This window comes from Larimichthys crocea, chromosome XIII, assembly GCF_000972845.2.
Source record: "Larimichthys crocea isolate SSNF chromosome XIII, L_crocea_2.0, whole genome shotgun sequence".
In the NCBI taxonomy this organism is placed as follows: domain Eukaryota; kingdom Metazoa; phylum Chordata; class Actinopteri; family Sciaenidae; genus Larimichthys; species Larimichthys crocea.
The window spans coordinates 25176449-25203358 of record NC_040023.1 but is presented as its reverse complement, the minus strand read 5'-3'; the positions used below and the strand labels follow the sequence as shown (position 1 = coordinate 25203358).

Sequence of the window (26910 nt, the reverse complement as noted above, 5' to 3'; positions counted from 1 at the left end):
GTGGAAAAATTATACTTCATAGACATGAAAACAAGAATATACGCCATCAACAATCTAAATAATTTTGATTAAAATACAGCTGATCTCCATGCAGCATTTTATCAACACTGAGGCCACATGAGGTGATGTTAAATAAGGGGAAAATGAATGATGCTGACTGAAGCAGTTTTTTATTATTAATTTAAACATGGTGGATTTTTAGTGTCTAAATTGTCTGTTTAGTGTACTAAATCATGTGTGCAAGGACATAAACTGATATCTATTTTTTTGACTATGCAGAGAAAACTAGGGTATAATATAACAATATATAATTTGTTTAAATGTTTATGTCACTGAAAACCAAAAGAATACCAAGTTATGACAGACCCTAACCCAAAAATCCTACAATCAAAAATAAACATCTCATTCTTCAGGACTTTCCTAAAACCATTCCAAGCATCACCCCTGGAGTGATGCAAGTTCATTCCTGGAAGCAGGTATATTCTGCGCTGATGAGGCAACAGAGTCTACATGAGTATAAATGTCAGCATGTTTTACACATCCAACCATCAGACCAGAGAAGAACTCAGAGAGCTGACAAGACTCACCAAAAGATCTTCAGATATTTAGCTGAAGTTAAACCAGTCAAACCCTCCAAAGATGAAGACATTCAGTGTTGCAGTTGCAGTGGCCGTCATGCTCGCCTTCATTTGTCTTCAGGAGAGCTCTGCTGTCCCAGTCAATGAAGTAAGAACTTGACTTTAACTCATTTCATTTGCATATTAGCTGTAAATGTTTTATTAAAATACTAAGAGGTTGTTGCTAAATATACAAAATTCATCAACAGGAGCAAGAGCTGGAGCAGCAAATTTATTTTGATGATCCAGAGATGCCAGTGGAATCATGGAAGGTACGTTGAGTTAACTGAATGAATGAAGCCCAATACCATGGGCCAGTTCTAATGGAAGTAGATGCATGTCATTGCAAAGTGCTCTGATGCTCTCTGCAGAAGAAATCATCAGAGCAGGACAGAGAATAAACAGAGTGAGAGATGATGCTGGAGATGAACACCTTGATCATGTCTCTTGTCTTTCACACAGATGCCGTATCACCTGCGACAGAAGCGTCACAGCAGCGCCGCTAAATGCAAGTTTTGTTGCAGATGCTGTCCTAGAATGACTGGATGTGGTGTCTGCTGCAGGTTCTGAGGATTCCTGCACCAGCCTGGGATTTACACAACACCCACTAAATATTCAATTGTTAAGATTTTTTCTCTGAAAGCAATTTAACAACTTTAACTTGTGTTTGTAAATCTCTGAGGATGTCACTGGATGTGGTCATGTTGTAGTTCATCATCCACAGACAATGCTGAATATCTGCAGATACCACAGTGTGTTATCACAATAAACTTCAATGTTATTAATATATAATGTGTGAACATCTCATTTGAACATTGTTTTATTAGGTAATAATCTGGTGTCGACTGTGAGAGGTAACTTTTCTTTTAACTGTGTCAAATGCATCTCCTGGTTCAACATTTATGTCACACAGAAACCAAAATACCAAGTTATCAGGGACCAGGCTTGGTCAGAAAAGAAGGACTGAAATGTAAAACATTTGTAGTTTGAAGGCAAGCTCTTAAAATGTGTTAACTGAAAAACTCAAACCATTCAAACTAGCTACAAGCTAACTCTTCTTATGATCGAGTCTGTTGCTAAGTAGTACAGGAACTTCTTGACTTAGTTTTGACTGGCTAGCAGCTGTATTTAACAGCTGTATGAAATAACTTGCACATTTACATACATGACCTAAACAAAAACAGATGCTTTAAAGTAACAAGTAGTGCGGACAGTTAGCTACACCAACTCCATCACTGTTTTTTCTCAAACTAACTCTTGCTAGTACCCATACATTTTTTGGTATTCACCAATATTTTCTTATTTAAGAATTTTTTTTTACATTGAGAACACTGTCATAAAGATAAGACACAAATATGTTGTGGACTGTGTGTCCTCCTTCCTTTGTAAAACACTTTATAACCAGGTTGCAAGACAGGGTTTTATCCACATTTCTGCAATAACTGAAACCCCTCATGTCCTTTTACTTTCAGAGGCTCTTGTTTAATGATATCTCTGGCCTGTGTAATTGATTCACATGACCATGCAGCCACAAGAAACACCATGACTGACTTAAAAGGGCGGCAGTAGCTCAGTCTATAGAGACCTGGCTTGGGAACCAGAGGGTGGCTGGACTAAACTATGGAAGGTGGACTGGTAGCTGGAGAGGTGTCAGTTCGCCTCCTGGGCACTGCCGAGGTTCCCTTGAGCAAGGCAGGCCGAAGGAGGCCAAACCCCTCCAACTTCTTAAATGTTAATATAATCTATTTGTCATATGCATTCAATGTTCAAATAACATGTTCACACATTATATATGAGTAACATTCAAATTTATTGTGATAAGTGCAGATGTTCAACATGGTGTGTGGATGAACTACAACATGACCACATCCAGTGACATCCTCAGAGATTTACAAACACAAGTTAAAGTTGTTAAATTGCTTTCAGAGAAAAAATCTTAACCAATGAATATTTAGTGGGTGTTGTGTAAATCCCAGGCTGGTGCAGGAATCCTCAGAACCTGCAGCAGATACCACATCCAATCATATCAGGACAGCATCTGCAACAAAACAGGCATTTAGCGGCGCTGCTGTGACGCTTCTGTCGCAGGTGATACGGCATCTGTGTGAAAGACAGGAGAAGTGATCAAGGTGTTCATCTCCAGCATCATCTCTCACTCTGTTTATTCTCTCTCCTGCTCTGAGGATTTCTTCTGCAGAGAGCATCAGAGCACTTTGCAGTGACATGCATCTACTTCCATTAGAACTGGCCCATGGTATTGGGCTTCATTCATTCAGTTAACTCTACATACCTTCCATGATTCCACTGGCATCTCTGGATCAGCGAAATAAATTTGCTGCTCCAGCTCTTGCTCCTGTTGATGAATTTTGTATGTTCAGGAACAACCTCTTAGTATTTTAATAAAACATTTACAGCTAATAAGCAAATAAAATGAGTTAAAGTCAAGTTCTTACTTCATTGACTGGGACAGCAGAGCTCTCCTGAAGACAAATGAAGGCGAGCATGACGGCCACTGCAACTGCAACACTGAATGTCTTCATCTTTGGAGGGTTTGACTGGTTTAACTTCAGCTAAATATCTGAAGATCTTTTGGTGAGTCTTGTCAGCTCTCTGAGTTCTTCTCTGGTCTGATGGTTGGATGTGTAAAACATGCTGACATTTATACTCATGTGGACTCTGTTGCCTCATCAGCGCAGAATATACCTGCTTCCAGGAATGGACTTGCATCACTCCAGGGGTGATGCTGGGAATGGTTTTTCGGAAAGTCCTGAAGAATGAGATGTTCTTTATTTTGAAGAAGTTGCTAAATGTATCCTGTACTGATGTCAATTTTAAGAGATTTATTTAGAAAAAATGTGTTCCATATAAATTTACTGGGAGAGACATGAAATAATCTTCTCTCAGGAAGGTGCAGGATGGTGTGACCGAAAGCTGATTTGATAAAAGTTTTTGTTTCCTTATTGACCACTGTTGCAGAAAATAATCCTGATTTTAATTAAGATATTGGTGTCATATACGATTTAAACACTCATACACCAATTTATTGGTATATACAAACATTTATTCACATGTACACAATACATATAAGAAATGTGTCTGTCGATAAGACTGACATCAGCTAACGTCATATAGTATCACATCTGAATTTTTGCATATTGCGGCTTTCAAAACATTCTTTATATTGTCTGCACTTCAATACTCGGAGATATACAATAGTGAAACAATCTATGGATAGTTCATGGAAGAATTAATGTGACATATTTTGAACACATGAAGTGATTCATTGTATGTATCCAACAAAATCAGACATTAAAAAACATTTGAAGTGGAAAAATTATACTTCATAAACATGAAAACAAGAATATACGCCATCAACAATCTAAATAATTTTGATTAAAATACAGCTGATCTCCATGCAGCATTTTATCAACACTGAGGCCACATGAGGTGATGTTAAATAAGGGGAAAATGAATGATGCTGACTGAAGCAGTTTTTTATTATTAATTTAAACATGGTGGATTTTTAGTGTCTAAATTGTCTGTTTAGTGTACTAAATCATGTGTGCAAGGACATAAACTGATATCTATTTTTTTGACTATGCAGAGAAAACTAGGGTATAATATAACAATATATAATTTGTTTAAATGTTTATGTCACTGAAAACCAAAAGAATACCAAGTTATGACAGACCCTAACCCAAAAATCCTACAATCAAAAATAAACATCTCATTCTTCAGGACTTTCCTAAAACCATTCCAAGCATCACCCCTGGAGTGATGCAAGTTCATTCCTGGAAGCAGGTATATTCTGCGCTGATGAGGCAACAGAGTCTACATGAGTATAAATGTCAGCATGTTTTACACATCCAACCATCAGACCAGAGAAGAACTCAGAGAGCTGACAAGACTCACCAAAAGATCTTCAGATATTTAGCTGAAGTTAAACCAGTCAAACCCTCCAAAGATGAAGACATTCAGTGTTGCAGTTGCAGTGGCCGTCATGCTCGCCTTCATTTGTCTTCAGGAGAGCTCTGCTGTCCCAGTCAATGAAGTAAGAACTTGACTTTAACTCATTTCATTTGCATATTAGCTGTAAATGTTTTATTAAAATACTAAGAGGTTGTTGCTAAATATACAAAATTCATCAACAGGAGCAAGAGCTGGAGCAGCAAATTTATTTTGATGATCCAGAGATGCCAGTGGAATCATGGAAGGTACGTTGAGTTAACTGAATGAATGAAGCCCAATACCATGGGCCAGTTCTAATGGAAGTAGATGCATGTCATTGCAAAGTGCTCTGATGCTCTCTGCAGAAGAAATCATCAGAGCAGGACAGAGAATAAACAGAGTGAGAGATGATGCTGGAGATGAACACCTTGATCATGTCTCTTGTCTTTCACACAGATGCCGTATCACCTGCGACAGAAGCGTCACAGCAGCGCCGCTAAATGCAAGTTTTGTTGCAGATGCTGTCCTAGAATGACTGGATGTGGTGTCTGCTGCAGGTTCTGAGGATTCCTGCACCAGCCTGGGATTTACACAACACCCACTAAATATTCAATTGTTAAGATTTTTTCTCTGAAAGCAATTTAACAACTTTAACTTGTGTTTGTAAATCTCTGAGGATGTCACTGGATGTGGTCATGTTGTAGTTCATCATCCACAGACAATGCTGAATATCTGCAGATACCACAGTGTGTTATCACAATAAACTTCAATGTTATTAATATATAATGTGTGAACATCTCATTTGAACATTGTTTTATTAGGTAATAATCTGGTGTCGACTGTGAGAGGTAACTTTTCTTTTAACTGTGTCAAATGCATCTCCTGGTTCAACATTTATGTCACACAGAAACCAAAATACCAAGTTATCAGGGACCAGGCTTGGTCAGAAAAGAAGGACTGAAATGTAAAACATTTGTAGTTTGAAGGCAAGCTCTTAAAATGTGTTAACTGAAAAACTCAAACCATTCAAACTAGCTACAAGCTAACTCTTCTTATGATCGAGTCTGTTGCTAAGTAGTACAGGAACTTCTTGACTTAGTTTTGACTGGCTAGCAGCTGTATTTAACAGCTGTATGAAATAACTTGCACATTTACATACATGACCTAAACAAAAACAGATGCTTTAAAGTAACAAGTAGTGCGGACAGTTAGCTACACCAACTCCATCACTGTTTTTCTCACACTAACTCTTGCTAGTACCCATACATTTTTTGGTATTCACCAATATTTTCTTATTTAAGATTTTTTTTTTTACATTGAGAACACTGTCATAAAGATAAGACACAAATATGTTGTGGACTGTGTGTCCTCCTTCCTTTGTAAAACATTTTATAACCAGGTTGCAAGACAGGGTTTTATCCACATTTCTGCAATAACTGAAACCCCTCATGTCCTTTTACTTTCAGAGGTTCTTGTTTACTGATATCTCTGGCCCGTGTAATTGATTCACATGACCATGCAGCCACAAGAAACACCATGACTGACTCAAAAGGGCGGCAGTAGCTCAGTCTATAGAGGCTTGGCTTGGGAACCAGAGGGTGGCTGGACTAAAATATGGAAGGTGGACTGGTAGCTGGAGAGGTGTCAGTTCGCCTCCTGGGCACTGCCGATGTGCCCTTGAGCAAGGCAGGCCGAAGAAGGCCGAACCCTTCCAACTGCTTAAATGTTTATATAATCTATTTGTCATATGCATTCATGATGAAAATATCATTTTGTTTTCAGTCCTTCCTTCCAAAACTTATTTTCTGATAATGCATGCCAATTATTTTTGAATCAATCAGAACTTTAAGGAAACTTCAAACGTCCTGTGAACAGAATAGTTTGAGAAAAGCAATGCGAGAACAGAAACAGCAGTCTAACCCACGCATGTTCAACAGCAGGAGTTGATTCAGGTAGGTGTAACTGCCCACAGCAATTAGCTTATACTGCTGTTAGATGGCTAGTTGATGTCACTAGAAATGTCAATCAGAAATGTTGTGTCTAAATAATGTATGTAAAGTTTATTTTGTACAACTGTTAATATGGCTTCTTCTGAGTTTTCCATATGTTGACACATTTTAAGATGGAGCATTGAGCTCATATTAAACTTAAATGAAATCTAAGATTTGTGCACATAAAAAAATCTAAATAAATTTCAGTCATTATTTTTGACACCATCACCCCTCCACATGCGGCAAAGGAGGTGTGATAACCCTCTCCACCTTGTCTGCCTGTTACTTGGTTTGTGTGGCTGCTTTCTGTGCAGGTCCTGGCGGTGGAAGTGTGACAGAGAGTGTTCCTTCAAAAACACTCTTGGAGCTCAGCTGCTGGTTCTGTCTCCTCCATAAGACACCCATTTGGGGTTTGTTCATGTTTGGCTTCTGTTGCTACACCATATAATATTACACTCAAACACTTCACTCACACACCCACCCACACTGCTCATCATACTGATTACGCATGCCACTGTTAACTTAAGTTCTGTTCTTAGTTTATTCTTACTATTTTTAAACACATAATGTGTTCATTGTCTTGTTTGTGTGCATCTCTCCCTTTTGCCATGTCATTGCATAACAGTAATGGGATAGAAGTGAATTGGAGGTTTGCTGTACACAATCTGAACCACGATTTGTTTCTCAATCTTAAGTTTTCTTTTTCTGTCTATAAAGATGTTTCAAAGTCGGTTATTCACAGCTAGTTGACAATCTATTTAAGTTCAGCACTTCATTTAATGAACCAACTCTACAAAACAAGTACAGAAATGCATCAGACTGGTCCATTGTTACTCAGTATTCTGATTAATATGTGATATAAATACTGAACAAAGATAAGTTTGGTGTTAAAAACAAAATTAGATTATTTATATAAAAACAATGTTCAAATGAGATGTTCACACATTATATATTAATAACATTGAAGTTTATTGTGATAACACACTGTAGTATCTGCAGATATTCAGCATTGTCTGTGGATGATGAAGTCACATGACCACCTCCAGTGACATCCCCAGAGATTTACAAACACAAGTTAAAATTGTTAAATTGCTTTTAGAGAAAAAATCTTAACAATTGAATATTTAGTGGGTGTTGTGTAAATCCCAGGCTGGTGCAGGAATCCTCAGAACCTGCAGCAGACACCACATCCAGACATTCTAGGACAGCAACCGCAACAAAACTTGCATTTAGCGGCGCTGCTGTGACGCTTCTGTCGCAGGTGATACGGCATCTGTGTGAAAGACAGGAGACATGATCAAGGTGTTCATCTCCAGCATCATCTCTCACTCTGTTTATTCTCTGTCCTGCTCTGAGGATTTCTTCTGCAGAGAACATCAGAGCACTTTGCAATGACATGCATCTACTTCCATTAGAACTGGCCCATGGTATTGGGCTTCATTCATTGAGTTAACTCAACGTACCTTCCATGATTCCACTGGCATCTCTGGATCAGCAAAATAAATTTGCTGCTCCAGCTCTTGCTCCTGTTGATGAATTTTGTATATTTAGCAACAACCTCTTAGTATTTTAATAAAAGACAGCTAATATGCAAATAAAATGAGTTAAAGTCAAGTTCTTACTTCATTGACTGGGACAGCAGAGCTCTCCTGAAGACAAATGAAGGCGAGCATGACGGCCACTGCAACTGCAACACTGAATGTCTTCATCTTTGGAGGGTTTAGGCAGATAGCAGCTCGATTTTTTATGGACTTTTGATGACTCTTCTCAGTGTTTTTGAGTTACCTGTGTCAGACTGATGGTTGGGTTTGTGAAGCATACTGATATTTATACTTGCTTGGGCCATTGTTGCCTCATCACTGTCGGAATACCTGCTTCCAGGAATGGTTGTGAGATCATCCCCTGAATGATGTTAGGAACAGGACTGGGGAATTTTCTGTTCTTGACCTTGTGCAATATTGTTTGCTCCACATTCCACAGCAAATTAATATTGCTGCATATTACTGGGAGAACAGGACAAACATCTTAAAGGTCCGGCTATTGCATGGATGATTAAGCCACATTTCCTATAGAACTATATAGGAAATCTTCCATTGAAAACATAAATTAATTAATTGCAGCCCTTATTGAAAGTATTTGAGATTGACATAAACTTACCAATATTTCCTATACTGGCTCCATCATGGAATTTAAATTATTTCAATTTAATGGTAATTTTCAGTGTGATTAATATAAGCAGTGGTATTATTAATTCTATCTTTCTGGTCCTGTCACCATATTGCATTCAAATACAAGGGATGAATGATGGTAAATGTCTTTCACCTCTAGTCTTTACCTCTAGCATCCCAAATACCCATAAATGTTTTCTTCTCCATATTCTCCCAAATCACCTGTACAGTCATCTTATTGTTAATGAAACTGAAGTTCACACTGTTGTACCTTTATAAGCATTGTATCCACACAGTTTCTCCAGGAAACTCTGTGATGCTTGTCACACTTAAACTAGACAGTAACAACACAATAGTCCCTGTTAAAATCGGCTGTGGATATGCTGACAAGAAGCACCATGTGATATGACACCAATGCATGATTCTTTCTCCCGTTCGTGTGCATTTCACAATGTAACCATTATGGATAAAGGCGTACTTCACAATGACAGTTGCAAAATACTGGCACTTTCTCATGCCAAGTATTGATAGAAGCTTTTAGAAAATTACTATGAACATTGCTTCTCGTTAAGAGGACAAAGTAACAAAAAAAATAACCTGTGCATTAAGCTTTCTTCTACATCTCCTGCAGAAAAGACAAAGGATGTCAGTAAATTTATGATATGTGTTCATGTAATGCACAAACTGGGCCACATAAACCTAACTAGTGATACACTGAATAGGATTTTTATATCTACTTAGAAGATTATGCCGTTTTTTAAAAAGGGGATGTCACATCTATACTGTCTAGTCTCAATTAAAGGACTACAGCACTTTAAACACTGGCACCCCATAACAAACAGCTGGCAACTAGGAGTAGATGTCTTCTAGTGTTTTCATGTTGACTTTCAGTAAAAAGTGGTACATGTCAGTGTTCCACACCTGTTCCAGTAACATTTGGCATGCAGGGAGGGAGTGCCAGTCAAAAAGTAGTAGCATGTACACAGTTTCGATCCAGTAGACACAGGCACTTCAAATTGTGTAATAAGAAATGAGCTGAAGAAGCTGTTATCAAGAAGTACCAGTTTATGATCAGTTGAAGGCTAAGCAAAATAACATGACATTTTAATTTGGTGCTTACAAACAAGGCACTACAGTTTTGGTGGCCATTAACCTCCCGCCTGTGGGACATGAACAGAGCAGTGTGATTACAATAGAGGAGTCTGATCTAATATGTTCAGTGGACTGGTTACACAGCAGTCATTATGACCTGTAATGGTGGACACAGCTGTCTGACGGCTCAATTCCATCCCATTAACCTTGAACCAGCACGCACAAAAGCAGGACCTTCCCTTAGTGGAATGTACCTGGGAGTTTCCAGCTATGTCACTATGTACATTAATAACTTGAAAATCTTACATAACCATACATTGTATGATATGAAAAACTTTTTTAACTTTAATCTGTGTCTAATCTAATCTCTTAGACAACCATAAAAGAAGGTGAGGAACTGATCGGTTGCAGTTCTGGCCATACCACTCTCCATTTTTAGGTAAAAAACAAGTAGAATTGGAAATTCCTTAAAAAGATCCACCTAACAAAAGTAAATCCAACAACAAACAAACAACAACAACAACAACAACAAAAAGCTACAGGAAGAAGGTAAACTGTGTTAGTTATGTTACAAAAATATTTGCCTTGCACCATCCTTCAATATATTTATATAGGATATATAGAAGACATTTTATAGGACACATCCATGACGCACCCCCAAATGTCCAGACTGTTGCTAGGTAGGTCATACATATTTGTAATAATAGAATGTATTCATCAGATAAATAGTAATAGTGGACCCTGAGTTGTTATCTCCTTATTCTATAACTTCACATCTTTCCCCCCAGTACAGAAATATATGTATTGGTACGTGCTGTACTGGGACACTGTTAGTATAGAAGATTGCACCATGGCAACTCCAGAGTAATCAGGTTGTAGGTTGGGGGCTATAACCTTATCCCAGTCTAAACAAATATAATGTCTTGTGCAAGAACAAAAAATCCTGACTTCACTCTCATTTACTGAAAACCTGACAGTGTTAACAAACAGTGTCTTATGGCTTCACATCTGATGGAAGGCTATTTTATTGATTAAAAGAGGAGTGTTATCTTATCTTTAGACCACAATTTGAAGCACGTCATGTCTAGTCATGATAAACATCCTAATTTCAGCAGCTCTCAAAATCCTTTCTTCTTCTCTTTAGTCTTTGTCATCAACCATGTTAGCGTCAACAGACATTTTCAGAAAAAAGTGGGCATAACCATTTAATCTTCACCTGATCTTTAAAATATGATTGGAACCGCAGCATGAGGAAGGTGGAGTTGCTCAGTGTTCATCGCTGCAGCCGTTTGTCACCTGCTTGCTACCTCACAGCAGTTACCATGCACTGTTACAAGTTTGTTATTTATTTTGTACAACTGTTAAATACAGCTGCTAACTAATAAAGAAAACCTCTTTTATAAAATCAATTACCTTACAACATAGAAACAGATGAGTAGGACCGGTTGGTCTGCTTCTGGCTAAATTAGCTTTATGGTTTTATTGATGCTTATAGCAAGTAGCGTACTTCTCCATCTTGGACTCGCCTGTGCTTATGGAACACTTTTGTTTTGATAATGACAAATTAAGGAAGTGTGAACTCAATGAATTTGGCTTAAAAAGACCTGGCTGTGACCACTTATGGGCACAGATGGAAAGAATGCCTTGTGACCTCTGTGTAAAAGTGAGACTTGGAGTGTCCATTAAAACAGTGCACAGTTACTGTGTTTACTGTCCCTGTTCTTCCAGGAAAAGACTGTGGGCAGACACTTAAGAAAGGACAGAGGGAACAGAGACACAGTCACAAGTGGATAGAGAAATAGGCCACATTNTGAGACTTGGAGTGTCCATTAAAACAGTGCACAGTTACTGTGTTTACTGTCCCTGTTCTTCCAGGAAAAGACTGTGGGCAGACACTTAAGAAAGGACAGAGGGAACTGAGACACATTCACAAGTGGATAAAGAGAAATAGGCCACATTTCAATTTTCCTCTTGAAATTCTCTCTTATTTTTTCCTTTTGTCTACAGAGATGCTCCGAAGTTGTTTATGTGCAGCCTTGAATTTGAGATGTACAAATTCAGGACCATCACACGTGATGAATTACTTCATTTAATCAAACCAACATTATCTTTTAACAAAATAAGCACACAAATATGTCTGCTTCTGGTCACATGTCACAAGTGCGCAAGCAAGGTTACTTCAGGAAAGGGCCAAATGCAGATGTCACAGGAGGCAAAGTAAGTGTAGCCCAAACTCATTTATTAACACAGAACTTACAGGGTGCTGAGGTAGGCCAGGGTGAAAAAATCCATAAAACCAAAACAGGGATGAACACTTGGCACAGAAAGATAAACTGAAATCAATCCATGAGCTCACAGACTTAACACACAAGTAAAGACAGGACAACAAGACATAAATGAAACTAATTAGGGTGAAACAGATGATCAAAACTGGGGAAAACACAACAAAGCCAGGAAGTGAAGGGACATACACAAGGAGAGAGGAGAATTACAAAATAAAACAGGAAACACTAAACAAGAAAGCCCCAAAACATGACAACATCAGACTGGTCCCTTATAACTTGGAATTCTGGTTTAAATGTGACATAAATGCTGAATCAGGACATGCATTTGAGACACTTAAAATATGTGTTTTTACCTCATGTTAATGTGATTATTAAACGTCTGTCAGTGGTGCATATTGTTAAAAAATAAGTACACACTTTATATATTAGCAGAATTAAGTTTATTGTGATAACACACTGTAGTAACTGCAGATATTCAGCATAGTGTATGGATGATGGAGTTACATCACTGAGCGCACATAAACAACATGACCACATCCAGTGACATCCTCAGAGATTTACAAACACAAGTTGAAGTTGTTAAATTGCTTTCAGAGAAAAAATCTTAACAATTGTATATTTAGTGGGTGTTGTGTAAATCCCAGGCTGGTGCAGGAATCCTCAGAACCTGCAGCAGACACCACATCCAGTCATTCTAGGACAGCATCTGCAACAAAACTTGCATTTAGCGGCGCTGCTGTGACGCTTCTGTCGCAGGTGATACGGCATCTGTGTGAAAGACAAGAGACATGATCAAGGTGTTCATCTCCAGCATCATCTCTCACTCTGTTTATTCTCTGTCCTGCTCTGATGATTTCTTCTGCAGAGAGCATCAGAGCACTTTGCAATGACATGCATCTACTTCCATTAGAACTGGCCCATGGTATTGGGCTTCATTCATTCAGTTAACTCTACGTACCTTCCATGATTCCACTGGCATCTCTGGATCATCAAAATAAATTTGCTGCTCCAGCTCTTGCTCCTGTTGATAAATTTTGTATATTTAGCAACAACCTCTTAGTATTTTAATAAAACATTTACAGCTAATATGCAAATGAAATGAGTTAAAGTCAAGTTCTTACTTCATTGACTGGGACAGCAGAGCTCTCCTGAAGACAAATGAAGGCGAGCATGACGGCCACTGCAACTGCAACACTGAATGTCTTCATCTTTGGAGGGTTTGACTGGTTTAACTTCAGCTAAATATCTGAAGATCTTTTGGTGAGTCTTGTCAGCTCTCTGAGTTCTTCTCTGGTCTGATGGTTGGATGTGTAAAACATGCTGACATTTATACTCATGTGGACTCTGTTGCCTCATCAGCAGCGCAATGTACCTGCTTCCAAGAATGAGTTCTGGATTTTCCCTGATGCTGGGAATGGGAATGTGGAATTTCTTGTTTTTGACCTTAGGCCATATTATCTGTTCCACAACAGGCAATCTATCATTTTATAACACAGGGTTGTGCAACAAAATGCTTGTTGGGGTCTCTTTTAAGCAATTAACAAAACAAAAATTCCATCAATGGATGAGTAAATAATAAGTCATAATTAATTATGATTTATGGTGGAGTGCAGAGGATGAACTTATGTAATTATGTAGTTATACATAAAGAACTTGAACCTGAGACAAACAGGTCAAAATGTCTTCACAGGTCAAGGTTCATGGATGACTGTACTTTTCAGACCCATTAGAAAACCACAACCTCCAAAGTGGACTAAATAATGATATTCCAAGCACTGAAATGTAATAATTAGTCATAATTTTCAACAATTTCAGTTTTTTTGCATAATACACAGAAACCTACAGTTACACCAAATTAATCTTGAGAGCAGCAGAAAAGTTGGCAAGGTTTAAAGGCACTACTTAATTGCACTGCCTCAACAATACAACAACATGTCTCTGTTTGATCACAATTTTATGATCTTGACATATAATGTAGCAGAAGTATAATTCATACAGCCTTTTACTCCATACTCCAAGCATCTTTTTGGTACATACTGTATAATTACGACTCATATTTGAAAGACCTCAGTCGTTTCAAATATCCAGTGCAACAACCAGAATCCCCTATTTCACTCAATTTGATTATTTGATAATCCTGCTAGCCCATGTGTTTGCTTCAGGTGACCACAATGTCAGTGTCAACAACCACAAATGGCTCCTAATCTGTTGGAATGAGCCCATAATTTTTATCTTTCAACCACTATTTGATCTGTTCAGTCACAAAGTCACCATGTCATTTTACTTGCTTTTTTTTTTTTTCAGGGAGCATTATATGACCACCAATCCCTCATGAAAAGTATGTGAAACAAACATGACACATAATATTTATTTCCTGAGCCATAATGTATATGTTGAAGTGAATCACTGTGCTGGTGGATTATTTACAACAATAAAACACACATATATCTGGTTGGGTTTGTATTTCTCCCCTCCGAGTAAGTATAAATCAAATTCAGTGCCTCATATCACCAGTTTCAAGTTATTGGTTGTGTTTTTGTAGGTTCAACCACCTTCTCGCAAAGCTAACTAAGACAATAGAGTTGCTTCTCACTCATGCTCTAGCAGAGATCTTCAGTTTTGCCTGCAGTTCAGAGCCTACTCTAGGCCTTTACAGCCTTGGGTCTATGTAGACAGGCCTGTAACATCTTTGCAAAACTGCTGTAGCTCTGTCAAGACACATGAACTGTAATTGACCAGCAAGTTCAAGTCCTTTCACTAATTCTGGATTGGTCTGAGGTTTGAACTTGGACTTGGCCACATCAGGACGATCATATTTATGTTTTGAAGCCATTCTTGATTGGCTTTAAGCTTTGGGCTTTGTGCCTGTCGGAGAATTGACCTCTTCCAAAGTTGCAAGTTTTCCTCCAGAATGCCTTTGATTTTTGTCGCATTTATTCATAAACGTTCTTCATCCTGCCACCACTATTGGATGGTGCATTTCTTTTGATGTGTGGTGTTTGGGTTATACCAAACACAGGGTTCACTATGATGGCCAAAACCCCCTAATATTGGTCTTATTAGTCCATGTGGAGAACACTAGGCTTGATGCCACATGGGTTTTTTTTAACAGCCGTTAGACTGCAATTGGTGAATCATCATGTAGCAGTGGATTATGTGCAGAGAAACTGTTTGTAAAGTGTCTTTGGAGCTCTTACAGAGGTGCCATAGGCCTCCTAGGAGACTCACTGACTTGTGACCTCTTGTACAGATGCAGATTTACAGCAGTGCCACATTCTTTAAATTTAATATAGAGATTAATGTTCTCTGAGGGATATTCACTTTGTGCTTGTTATAGCCTGATTACATGATTTCTGTTTATCAGGGTCAAGCACTCTAGTTACACCCATTGTGGTGTAAACATAGCTCTACGTATCGGCAGTGCAAGCTTTGTTTTGGCCTCTGTGCTCCTGAGTATTTGTCTGTTGGCAGCTATCTTGGCTACCAATATTCTGTTGAAATAAAGCTGTTCACTCAGTCATTGTTGACACATTCACCTCTTGAGGCAGATCAATACACCTCTCTCTCCTGGTACAGGACATTGACCTCCTCTGTCCCAGTCCTGTTTTTGTCTCTGTCAATTTTCGCCCTCGTGTTTTCCACCTCATTTCTATTCCTTCCAGTTGTATATTTAATGAAGGAGCTGAATTTGCATCTAAAAAAAATAATTGATCATTTTCTCTATCTCCTATTTTCTTAATTTTCTAAATGTAGCAATTCAGAATATTTGATTAAGTTTGATTGTGAGTCACTTTGGTTAAAAGTGTCAGCTAAATTAATCTGATGTCATGCATTTCTTCTACATTTCTGTATGAAAATAAAGATGAGAATTGATTATGGCCTCTGGCCATCAATAATACATAATAGCCGCAGTGCTGTCCAAATTCAGTGTCACTTTCATATGGAGTTCAGATCAGCAGGGTTGCTTCTTTTTAGTTAGTTCTCACAAGTTTTCTTTTGCAGCAAAGACACTTAGAAAACTCCATTAGAGATCATGTGATAGGTATTGCCGTAGCACAAACATTTATTTCACAATTCCTAGTTTTCTTCCATTATTCTTTCCCCTTCCTTGCTTCTCTGTGCATGGCAGTTAGTACCACAGTCATGAGTAGCAAGACATTTTGACACAATACTGGGAACTTTGCCAAAGCATGTGTAACACAGGAAGAAAATCCAAAGGGAGACCATTGTAATTAGTCCAATAAATGTTTTCACTTGGATGTATTCGAAACAAAGCGGAGCTTATTATGGTTTTATTGTGAGAGCTTGTAAGCGGATGATATCCTCTGCACGGAGTCAAAGGCCATTGGTTTTCTGTGGCAATGAAACAATTTAACAGGAGCCCTTGCACTAACAAAACCTGTGTTCTGCTACTGTGAATGCAAAAAACAAAGTATGAGGATGTCATAAATGCATCAATTGCTTTATTTGAAGTTCTTTTTATCCTTTTCCAACAATCCTGATAAAGAATATAAATAACAGATACCACTGCAAAGGCGCACTGGTTTTAATTAAGTAACATGAATGCTTTCATTAAAATGGCTACATAGCACTGATGGTTTCTGGAAACCTCAATGAAAACTGCACAGTAAAGCTGTTTAAACAGGATTATAGTTTACAGTTAAGGGACATTCTTATTACTGAGTAGGCGGCGGGGTTGGTTAGTAAGGTCATATACATGCCCAGAACAACATTTTGTAACCGGTAATATCTCCAATTCGTAGATGCAGACACACAATCCTGACAGCCTGCCTTTAATGGGCTGAGGCCGCCAGTAAGGGCCCTGAAGGCTCTTGCGATAGATGTGGCTTTCCAGCGGGTGTCTGGGGGGCCTAAAGAGGGCAGAAAGGGGGTCAGACACATTCACCACTGGGTGTCGGCCGGCCCAAATTGCTGCCACATGAATGGACATGTGATTACTGAAATAGAGTGATGGAGGTGTAGAAGACGGTTTCTAAGTAATCCAGATAGGTAGCTAAGTAAAATAGCAAACAGAGTGTAAACATGGGGATGTGAAGTGGAGTGACTGGGTGTACAATATGGCATCGATGAGTGATATGAGAGGCCATTTGCACTGTGGTCGCCATGTGGTAAAGTCTACAAAGCATCCAGTCAAAGAGCTTCCATTGGCCTCTAATTTGCTGTGACTGTGTCCTGTGTTCATTAATTAAGCCGCAAGATAGCCGGTCAGACTCAACAGTTTCTTTTTTGTTTTGCTTCCTGTGAGGTGATATATTTAGCCGTCTCGTGTGGCCCTGCGGGGTGGTTGTTTTGAGGTGACAGAGCTGTCTGTTGCGGCCTGCTCGGTCGCAGCCTGTCACGCCTGTAAAAATGTTTGTGAAGTGAAAAACCCAGAAAGCTGTGGTCTTGTGCCAAAAAAGGGTCTTCACTCACTCTCAGAGCGTAATGACAGAGCAACACAGGTTGCAGTGGCAGTTCTGTGGATGTTGGTCCCTCTGTCTTTGCCTATGAGTAGTCAACAAACTTCTTTTTATTCTTTTATCAAGCATTCTAGCAGAGTTAACATGTGCGGGAGGGAACTTATTTGTGTAATATCCATCTTCTCTCATCTCATTAAACGTACCTAGACTACAATTAGCATGGAATCTTAATTTGCCTGGAAAGTTAATTAATCCACATAACTTTCAAGGCAGGCTCATAAAGCCCTACGCTCATATGGCTGTAATACGTTATTGGAGACATTTGCAATGGAAATGCTTAGTCTTCCAGCCACCCAGGAGTATTTAGTAAGCAAAATGGCCTTTTCAACACCGCATCGCGTCCCCTTTTCAAATTCTTAACACCCACCACTTATTCCAAGCAGGCGGTCAAAATGAGGCACACTGGAAATCACTCTTGTTTTATCCATGTCGCTTTACACCCAGCTTTTATAACGTAACGTGGCAAGCATTACACGATGAGGGACTAATGATATATTTTCTCAGCTGGAACGTGGGAATTGTACCGCGGACCCAAAACAGTGTAGAGTCTCAGTAAATTAGTGTGTGCCGTTAAGTGAAAAGTGAACAGCTTGCCAGAGTTGTGCTGGCTTGGGACTCGTAGGGAACGCGCTATACCACACAGTGGAAGGGGAGCCACAGGAGATATTGAACCTATAGGGAAAGGAAGCCCACTGTCAGCGAGAAGTCAGCGAGAGTCTCCGAAAACCCAGACTTCACCCTCTGACAGCTCGGAAATATCCATTTTAATAAGGGGGAAAAGTGGATTTGGCCAGACATCTTCGTTCCTCCCATGGAAACTCATCTGTCCTGGTGTGAGGCGACACCCTCAGTGACTTTTAACTAAAGGGTTGAGCATAGCAGACTTCTGCAGACCAGTAGGCCCCACAGAATGTATCTGCAATTTGGTCTTCTGGTTTCTGAATTCACTTTAAATCTGCTTGGTATGAGCTCTTATGACTACTGCAGGTTTTCTAAGTCTATGTCATCTGCGTATTTTGTATTTTTGTCATGTTTATATCATTATTTTTGTTGTTTTTTAACCAATTTCCAAGAAGGTTATTTCATATTAACAACAGTCTGGTATGTTAAAGTCGTGATACAGTTGTAAGTCACTCTGGATAAGACCATCAGCCAACTGCTTGTAATGTCAAACATGTTTTTGCAGGCAGTGGAGAGTAAAAGGAAATATGTGGAGAGTGGTTTAGTGGGGGGCGACACACAAAGACCACTAGGGCACCAGGACACCCCACCATGCCGATGTTACCACTGTGCAGCTGCAGAGCCTGGGTGTTTGTTGGAAATGACAGCCTACCTCACATTTTCACCGTGCTACAGCTGATTGTATCAGTCAATACGCTTTGCAAACTCACAGTTTTGCATAAGACAGGCCTTTCCCTCAATGCATCGTCTGGTCAAATGTTTGCAGGAACAGAACCAGTAATTACATGTACTATTTCTTTAAATACCTTCAATAGAGCAATATATTTGTTACAAATAATGGCTTCTTTGATGGTTGCTTAATCTGTTTCTTCCAAAGATTCATTCAATTAGGAACTAGAAAAATGCTCACAAAGGCTTGAACTCAACATTGGTTAACTTAAATTTAAATGTTTAAGAGAGCCACATTACCTTTTTTTTATGATTTTGATTATAATGGGGTCTTATTTAAAACACATGGATGTAGTAATATTCAGCAGCTGCGTAGCTCTGCCTCTGGGGCATTCTTTGTTCAGCTAGGAGGAAGGGGGAAAAGAGGGAAAAGGAAAAGAAAAACTTCCACATGCTAACATTTACACAGTGATTTCTTTTAATTGCACTCTACTTTTTAATTTGCCTTGGACTAATGCTTTTAAAAGTAGGACTGGAGGTATTTTATTGAAGTCATGCCTAGTGCCGGACCAAGTTTTCCTGATTGCTGTCCCTTGTAGCCTGGCTCTTTCCTACCTGACAACCTGCGTTATTCCTTTCATTCGCTATGTCAAACATGCCACACAGCATTTGGACTTGGAAAGGCATAAGGAACACACCGACTGTGTGAGCTTCCTCCAGGTCCCCTCTTCAAAGGATTGCGATAAATTAACGTTCCTTGTACTGGGTGAGCAGCAAAGTCGAAAAGAATCATGTTTAAAAGTAAGGTCGAACTGGAAACGCAGATGGCCTAATAGATATACGTTGCTATTTTTAAAGAGAAGAATGTTAAACAGATCCTAATCTAGGCAGCCAGAGGGCAGGCATAATTCTTTAAACACTTCCAGTCAGAATACAGCATCTGTCAAACCAGTAAAAAATACACCCAGAGTTGATGAGCTGCTTATAATTTTTTGGCTTTGCGACATCTCAGTTGCTCTGATATTGCAGAGGGAGGACACGCCTCAATAAAAGACACATCAAAAACATCAGATACCTGACACTTGATCCAAACATCTTCCAGTTTAATGTCGTAATAGAACAACCTGTGACTTTTTCTTCGTTGATGAAAAACACTCTCGCCCTGACGAGAATTTTTAATCCTGATATTTACGATTATGAGCTGCCGGTTACTTTGACCTTATATCTCTTCCGTCTGACACTCTGCATTACAGCAGCCACTGCCAGAGAGAGCCTGGCAGAGCCCAGATAAGCAGTAAAACAAGGCTGTGTCTGGACTGCATTGACAGCTCTGTCCTCCAGTGTTATGCACCTTCATAAAGACACAACTAGGTGGAGACCAAACAGAGTCACATTTGCAGGGTTAATTGCTGCAAAATAGTTGAAAAATTGCTGTTTAGCTAAGAATTAGGTCTGACTCTTTCATGACCCCCGAAGTTTTACTTTTCCCTATCTTGGCCGCAATAAAAAACTTTTATGATCGCTGTTTTCCAAAGACACTACATCGTCTTGCACTGCTGTGAGAGTATGTAAGGCCAATATATCAATTTGCAGATAAACAATTTTTTATTATGTTTAGATTCACTGTATTACTTTTTGAGTATGCTTTCTGTTTAACAGTCTGTAAAACCTGTGATTAAAACCATGTCCCTTGAAGCTTTCACCAGAGAGACAAAAAAATAGCAGACTAAAAACATCAGATCTGCGTGTAATGATAAGGAGACATAACACTTCTGAAATTAATACACAAAGCCATCATGATTTCTACGTGGTTTTCTTTCACTTGAGAGTCGCCTGGCGCCCTATTATTCTGCAATGGTTTAATGGAATCGAACCGGTCAGTTCAATTCAGTTTTATTTATATAGTGTCCAATCGTAACAGAAATTATCTCATGACACTTTCCCTATAGAGCAGGCCTAGACTCTACTCTTTATAATGTTATTAACAGAGACCCAACAGTTCCCACCATGAGCACTGAGTGCACATAAGCACTTTGTGATAGTGACAAAGAAAAACTTTAATTGGCAGAAACCTTGAGCAGAAACCAGCTCATTGGAAGGCAACCATCTGCTGCAACCGGTTGGCACTATAAGCTTTGTATGTTTACACAATCAACTTGTAATATTGATTTTTTTTAAGGTTTGCACAAACGTCATATGCAAACTGTTTCAGTAGCACAATGATATTGGGACAGCATTAGAAAACCAGCCTGCATTTCTTGACAACCTTCATCATGCCATCGCCATAATATAAACAGATCTGAGGGGTGCTAAACGCTCAAAGACTCGCTCGGAGTGGATGCTGTTTTCTGATGAATTGGCTGCTCAGAATAAACAGGAACGCTTCATTAGAGGGGTAAATGGAAAAGTGAGTGTTTATGATCCCAATTACCACCTTTGCTTTAGTGCCTACTTTAATCATAGCCATATCCTTTTCTCTCACTCAACACTACAAAGCCTCCCACTGCAACACCACACACACATGCACACAAATAAAACTGAGCTAGACTTAAGCAGTTCATTGGTTTCCAACTGCCATGCAATGTGGAAAGGAAAACAACTTTGTTACACTTTTACAGTTTTTGTGTCTTGTGAGCTATTGCCATTTTTTGATTGAATATGACAAGTTTATTTGCTGACTGTAAATCATCTCGTTTCACCAACTAGAGTGTGACCCTTTAGCTCCACGTGCCATATTCCTCTCAAACAGTAATAGTTTTAAGGGTTTTCCTTTTTAGGCCTTCTCTACGTAGACAAACTCACACAGTCAAATAACCTGTGGCACAAAACCTTTCACCATGATGATCATCATTATAGTTAATCACCATTCATTTCCAGTTTCACAAGAGCCCACAAGATCAAACATGGAGTATTTTGAGCATTTTCCTATGGCATGGTCTGGAACAACAGTTTGGAGTAATTGAAACAATATGCAGCATATCAACACTCATAGTTACTGAACCATCACCACAGTTTGCAGATATCGTGATAATGATGTGAGCTTGTTTTCTCTTTGTTGCTGCCACAATAGTTGGCACTGCCGCTTGGTCAGTTATATGATACACCATCAACACCATCTTGTGGACATAACAGGTAAACTCAGTCGCCAGCAGCTAGAAAGCAAGCAAGGGTCAACCTCAGTACAGTGGAACCTGTGGTAAACAACAGTGTTTCACTGAAACCCTCAGAAATAAATCAACAAGCAACTACAGTCTTCACTAAAACATTGGCTGCAATCCGATTATGAGGTTGCATGAGGCCTGACATGAAGACATTTGTGGCAGGGAACTGAAAAACACTTGCCTGGGCACAACAAGGACAGGGCTGCCCCAGTCACTCGAAACCTCTACAATACGTTACCAAACAACGTTCCCCTCTATTATGGCCAACATTTGATTTGTGGTCTTTGTCTCGGAGACAGCGTTTCCTGGATTTGATACATCTTCAGTATTTAGCATGTTTCTTATTTCACTGCGTCTTCCTTTTCATGTTGTGCACGCCAGCGATGAGGGCTGGACTGCTGTATGGCGAGATGCGACAGTTCAAACACACTGTGGTTCATTAAAGACATCCTGTTGGCTTTGGGAGGGAAAAAGATCCCGAACCAGCCTACTGTTGCTCTGGTCTGCCCTCTAAACCCACACTGGCCAGACCACATCAGCGCTGAAGCTGGAAATCACAGGACGACCGTGGTCAACCATACACACAATACCATTTCCATTTGTCATTTCTTTCCTGCGCCATGTTCAATAGCTGGTATAGTATTGAGTGTTGCTCCAGGATGCCGGTAAGCCGTGCAGATGGCGTTCTGTGATGTTTAATGTAACGTTTGTAGTGGCAGGACTGTCACAGCAGCCTCAAATACAGACGAATTAAACCCTGACTTTACTGTACTTCACACAATGCTGAATTTTTTATTTAATGAGACAGATTTGTGTTCAAAGTGAATGTAATAAGAGGGAACAACCACTGGCTGTAACTAATGGCATTCAGACAGAGGAAACATGCATCTCAGGCATTAGAGGGAGAGTTTTGGTTTCAATAAGTCATGTTGTAATGAGCTGAAGGAGTCACCACCTCAGTTGACTCATAGGAAGAAAGTTGATAGTTGAGGTTGGATCAGAAATTGCTGGGTTCAGGGAGGAAACACAAAGAAAGAAAGAGACTCCTGAGTGATCATCAGCATCCAATGCCCTCATTGCAGACAGTTAACTTGACGTCTGTTTAGGGAACAGTGGTCACAGTTATGGAGAAAACAAACTTCTAAAGATGTATTCATTTCAAATTTAATTTTTTTTAATACTCTCAACATGTACCGTTCCAACGTGATACTACTTTAACATAATACACCTGCTGTCTTATACCACTAATAACTAAATTGCTACATTCTACAGTCAAGTTGTGTTGTTGCCTCTGTGCACGTGCATTGGATCTGAAATGAAACAGCACAAGTGCCAAATTACAGCATAAGTCACAGTGTTCACAATGAAGTACTTACATGGGTAGCCATTGTAGCCATTTTTATACATACATGTCCCCACAATTTTAGTGATCTTATTTAAAGCTTTCTTTTGCTTCTTGGGGTCAACTTTTTTTTCTCTTCAGTAGTTCCCGGAGGAAAATATCTATCTCTTTAGCCGCTATTTGTTCCATCCTGTCTGCTGTTTGGTGCTGGGCAGTTAGCCTACAGTCAGTTTTTGTTGAAAAACGCTGCCTGCTGCTGCAGTAATGACAAAGGTGAGATTGAACCAAAACAATTAAGTTGCAGATTGTAAAACCAAAACAAAGAGCTGAAAGATGCTAAAACTCTCCATAAAGCTGAGTGGAAGTGCAGAGTCAGGTGATAATCGTCTGTGTCTTTCCTTCAGCAGGTGAAACACATAGAGGCGTTACCCTGCTCGCCCAGTCAAGGGCATCCTATATTTAGACCCAAGAAAACTCTCCGGCTCCTATTCCTAATTCCTACACTGTTTAATATGGACGTAAACACATTCAAAGTCAGCACTTTGACCTCATACTTATTCTTTCATTCCTTTCTTTCTTTTCTTAAATAAAGCGTGCTTGCTTTGGTAGGAGAGCTAAAACAATGTCACGGTCCAAACACTATATCCTGTTTAGTAAATGCATTTGAATTTCAACAGTGACCTCAAATCTACATTTGTCCAACAGATCACAAACAATGCATTACCTGCTGTGTGAGTAAACACTAGAAGCAGTATAGGCATGGGTGTAGTTAAACAACTTGAATGAGTTTGTGTACATTTGTGCATGTGTGTCTCTGTGTGTGTGTGTCTGTGTGTGTGTGTGGATTGCAATACAGTAGCTGTGTACCCAGGGCTCTCATCCAAACAGCTGGTACCCATCTGTTTCTTCTTCTACTCCTGCGGCCTGCGGCTCAGGGAGCGAGGTGCACTGGCATGCGGTGTCTGGGTCTGAACCAGTAGTGGGGAGGTATGCACTGCAGGAGTGTGCGTGTGTGTATGAATGTGGTTTATGGCGAGCTAGTGCTCCAGTGTGTATATGTGGTTTCCCACTCGACTCATGGATCTGTGTGTGTGTGTGTGTGTGTGTGTTTGTGTGTGTGTGTGGATTATGCATGTTTGTGTGTGTGCATCTGGCCAGCGTTCCATCCTGCATGCCTGGTGTGGTGTGACAGTGTGTGCGCAAGTGTGTTTGGCGGTTAGTAATAATCACATTATAGTTCCACTTTAATATTGTTGATACACAGTCATACGTTACAGCAAACATATTTTAAAGCCCTCTGCTGCCCTCTTAATGCCTGCTCAAACTCTCCCATGATGCATCCTGCTCCAAAAATGACTCATTGCGGAGAAGCATTCAGTCTTTCCATTGATTGTTTATGTAAATCGTATAGACTGAACATAACGTTTTGCTTTAGCCTTCCAGATTTCCGTCATTACTTCATGGCTTTATTGGCGTGGTCGCTCTCTGAAAATATGCGCCTTCCATCACACAAACAGATAAAAAAAAATCAAAATCTTATGATGCTTTAAACAGAAAAAGGCTCACGGTGGCTAAGGTGGTATTTCCGTTGGTTAAGGAAGTAGATGCCTGGAGAATGTTGAGTGCTTGAGGAATAGGATGATCTGTATTGATGTGGTAAATGTTATGTCTGAGGCTTTGTGGATAAAATAAAGTTTCTTCCAATTGGTTTAATAAGACTGTTCTCATGAGGAATTGGTCAAATAATCCATGACCTGCCTTGAACTCGATCCCACTTTTAATAGAATATATGGAAATATTTCTTTTAGAATTCCACTGGAGGGCAGTGTTGGTCTTGTAATAATTCCTGGCTGCTGCAGGTAAATGTGCATGTGTATGGCATTAGGAACACTGATAGTGTGAGTATGACTTAAGTTGACTGATGCTGTCTCTTTTGTTCCCCCCAGCCTGCTCAGTATGGGATATGATGCATGTGTGATATCTATGATATCTTCCACAGTAAGCAATAAAAAGCAGGTCTAGGCATTCACAGGGGGGTAAAACATGTTTAGATGGGGTGGTGGGGATCAGCTCAGCTCATCTGGACTGACTCATGTTGGCATCTGTCCCAGCTTTTCTTGCTCAGCTCTAAACTATGTGACAGTTAAGCTCTCTGAAAGGTGGTTGTTGGTACACCTGACCACTGAGCTCTTTTAGTTAGTCAGAGTGACCAGCACAAGTGCAGAAGAAGGGTGAAGTTCTCCTAACTCTAAGGACAAACTGTTTGGGCCTCTTTCCATTATGCTTAGATTTGTAGTTGATTTTTTTTTTCTTTAAAGGTCTTGTTTTTATTATGTTTTTTTCCTTCATACTGTATCTTTTATTGTCATTGTTATTTATTGCCACAAGTTAGATATAGTTAGACATAGTTAGGTGTAGGTGTAGTCTTTTTTCCAAATCTGCATGTTTCCTGTATTTAGGAATGGAGGTTTTGATTTTGTTGACCCTATCTATGAATAAACAAGTGACATAATGTTTGAAGTTAAATATAATAGATTGTAAAAAGAAAGAAAGAAAGAAAGAAAGAAAGAAAGAAAGAAAGAAAGAAGTACACAAATACATTATGTGTATATATCAGACATTTAGTCTTTTACTTTGCTGGCCAGCTTTGGTCCACACAGGCGCAGACTGTAAATACAGGCCTAATTAATGCACAGACACAAACAGTAAACTAGTAGAAGGCAAAACATTGATTATGTTGTTGCTTTGGCAGAACCTGTTACAGACTAAACACAGACTTTAAAACTGGGCAGAGTATGGAGTGAGTGTGGAGAGCTAAAAGGTAACTAGGAGACTTAGAACAGGGGAGTGAGAAATGTTAATGGCTCACAGAGGCACAGAGACATTGCCAACAGAGTCATTACTAAGGTTTAGAACAACTGGTGTTAAAAATATATTATAGCTCACTCCTTATTTACTTTAGATTACTGCAACATACAGTGTAATTAATCTTATTTTACATGTTTTTTGTATTATTCACATACCTATAATTTTCAGGAACTCAATTATCTTCTAGAGCTGCCTCAGCCATTTGATCAACATTCCTGGTTTTCAGCTCCATTACAACAATCCACATCACTCTGAACCACATCAGGCTGTAGATGTTGTACCCTACACTATAGGCATATTTTACAACACATACAGTGACATAAAGGCTATAGGCCAACATGCTCCCTGTTTCTTCCAAAGTAAGTGATCATTTTGAATCAGCAGATGTATTAAATACTATGTTAGACTGACTACCCCATCTTCCAAAAAATGTCTAGCTTTGTTGCTCAATAATGGTCAAACATCCTGTAATGACCTGTTAGTGAGAAATACTATATTACACTCAGAAGTAGTGCAAAGGTCAAATAATGATACTAGAAATACACCATGCAGGTACACTAAGACACGCAGAATACATTATTGTGGTGCACCTTGCTCTTGCTCTCCAG

The 26910-nt window shown here is 39.3% G+C and overlaps 3 protein-coding genes across 3 annotated transcripts; 2 read left to right on the top strand and 1 right to left on the bottom strand.

Annotated features, from left to right (window-relative positions):
- Window positions 1-530: 530 nt before the first annotated feature.
- Window positions 531-1332, top strand: LOC113747335 (hepcidin-like). The gene is made up of 3 exons (XM_027286855.1): window positions 531-726; window positions 827-889; window positions 1080-1332. Exons 1-3 carry the CDS (start codon window positions 640-642, stop codon window positions 1185-1187), a joined length of 258 nt encoding a protein of 85 aa, XP_027142656.1. The 5' UTR covers window positions 531-639; the 3' UTR covers window positions 1188-1332.
- Window positions 1333-2408: 1076 nt separating this feature from the next.
- Window positions 2409-3265, bottom strand: LOC113747338 (hepcidin-like). Its single transcript, XM_027286857.1, has 3 exons — window positions 3071-3265; window positions 2908-2970; window positions 2409-2717 (listed from the first exon to the last, which is right to left on the bottom strand). The coding sequence occupies exons 1-3, from the start codon at window positions 3155-3157 to the stop codon at window positions 2610-2612; spliced, it is 258 nt and encodes an 85-aa protein (XP_027142658.1). The 5' UTR covers window positions 3158-3265; the 3' UTR covers window positions 2409-2609.
- A 1208-nt stretch (window positions 3266-4473) lies between these two features.
- Window positions 4474-5274, top strand: LOC113747336 (hepcidin-like). The gene is made up of 3 exons (XM_027286856.1): window positions 4474-4668; window positions 4769-4831; window positions 5022-5274. The coding sequence occupies exons 1-3, from the start codon at window positions 4582-4584 to the stop codon at window positions 5127-5129; spliced, it is 258 nt and encodes an 85-aa protein (XP_027142657.1). The 5' UTR covers window positions 4474-4581; the 3' UTR covers window positions 5130-5274.
- The last annotated feature ends 21636 nt before the right edge of the window (window positions 5275-26910 follow it).

Coding starts and splice junctions, on each gene's coding strand:
- LOC113747335 (XM_027286855.1), top strand. CDS start 640: ATGAAGACATTCAGTGTTGCAGTTGCAGTGGCCGTCATGCTCGCCTTC. Junction 727..826: donor CTGCTGTCCCAGTCAATGAA/GTAAGAACTTGA, acceptor ATTCATCAACAG/GAGCAAGAGCTGGAGCAGCA. Junction 890..1,079: donor TGCCAGTGGAATCATGGAAG/GTACGTTGAGTT, acceptor TCTTTCACACAG/ATGCCGTATCACCTGCGACA.
- LOC113747338 (XM_027286857.1), bottom strand. CDS start 3,157: ATGAAGACATTCAGTGTTGCAGTTGCAGTGGCCGTCATGCTCGCCTTC. Junction 2,971..3,070: donor CTGCTGTCCCAGTCAATGAA/GTAAGAACTTGA, acceptor ATTCATCAACAG/GAGCAAGAGCTGGAGCAGCA. Junction 2,718..2,907: donor TGCCAGTGGAATCATGGAAG/GTATGTAGAGTT, acceptor TCTTTCACACAG/ATGCCGTATCACCTGCGACA.
- LOC113747336 (XM_027286856.1), top strand. CDS start 4,582: ATGAAGACATTCAGTGTTGCAGTTGCAGTGGCCGTCATGCTCGCCTTC. Junction 4,669..4,768: donor CTGCTGTCCCAGTCAATGAA/GTAAGAACTTGA, acceptor ATTCATCAACAG/GAGCAAGAGCTGGAGCAGCA. Junction 4,832..5,021: donor TGCCAGTGGAATCATGGAAG/GTACGTTGAGTT, acceptor TCTTTCACACAG/ATGCCGTATCACCTGCGACA.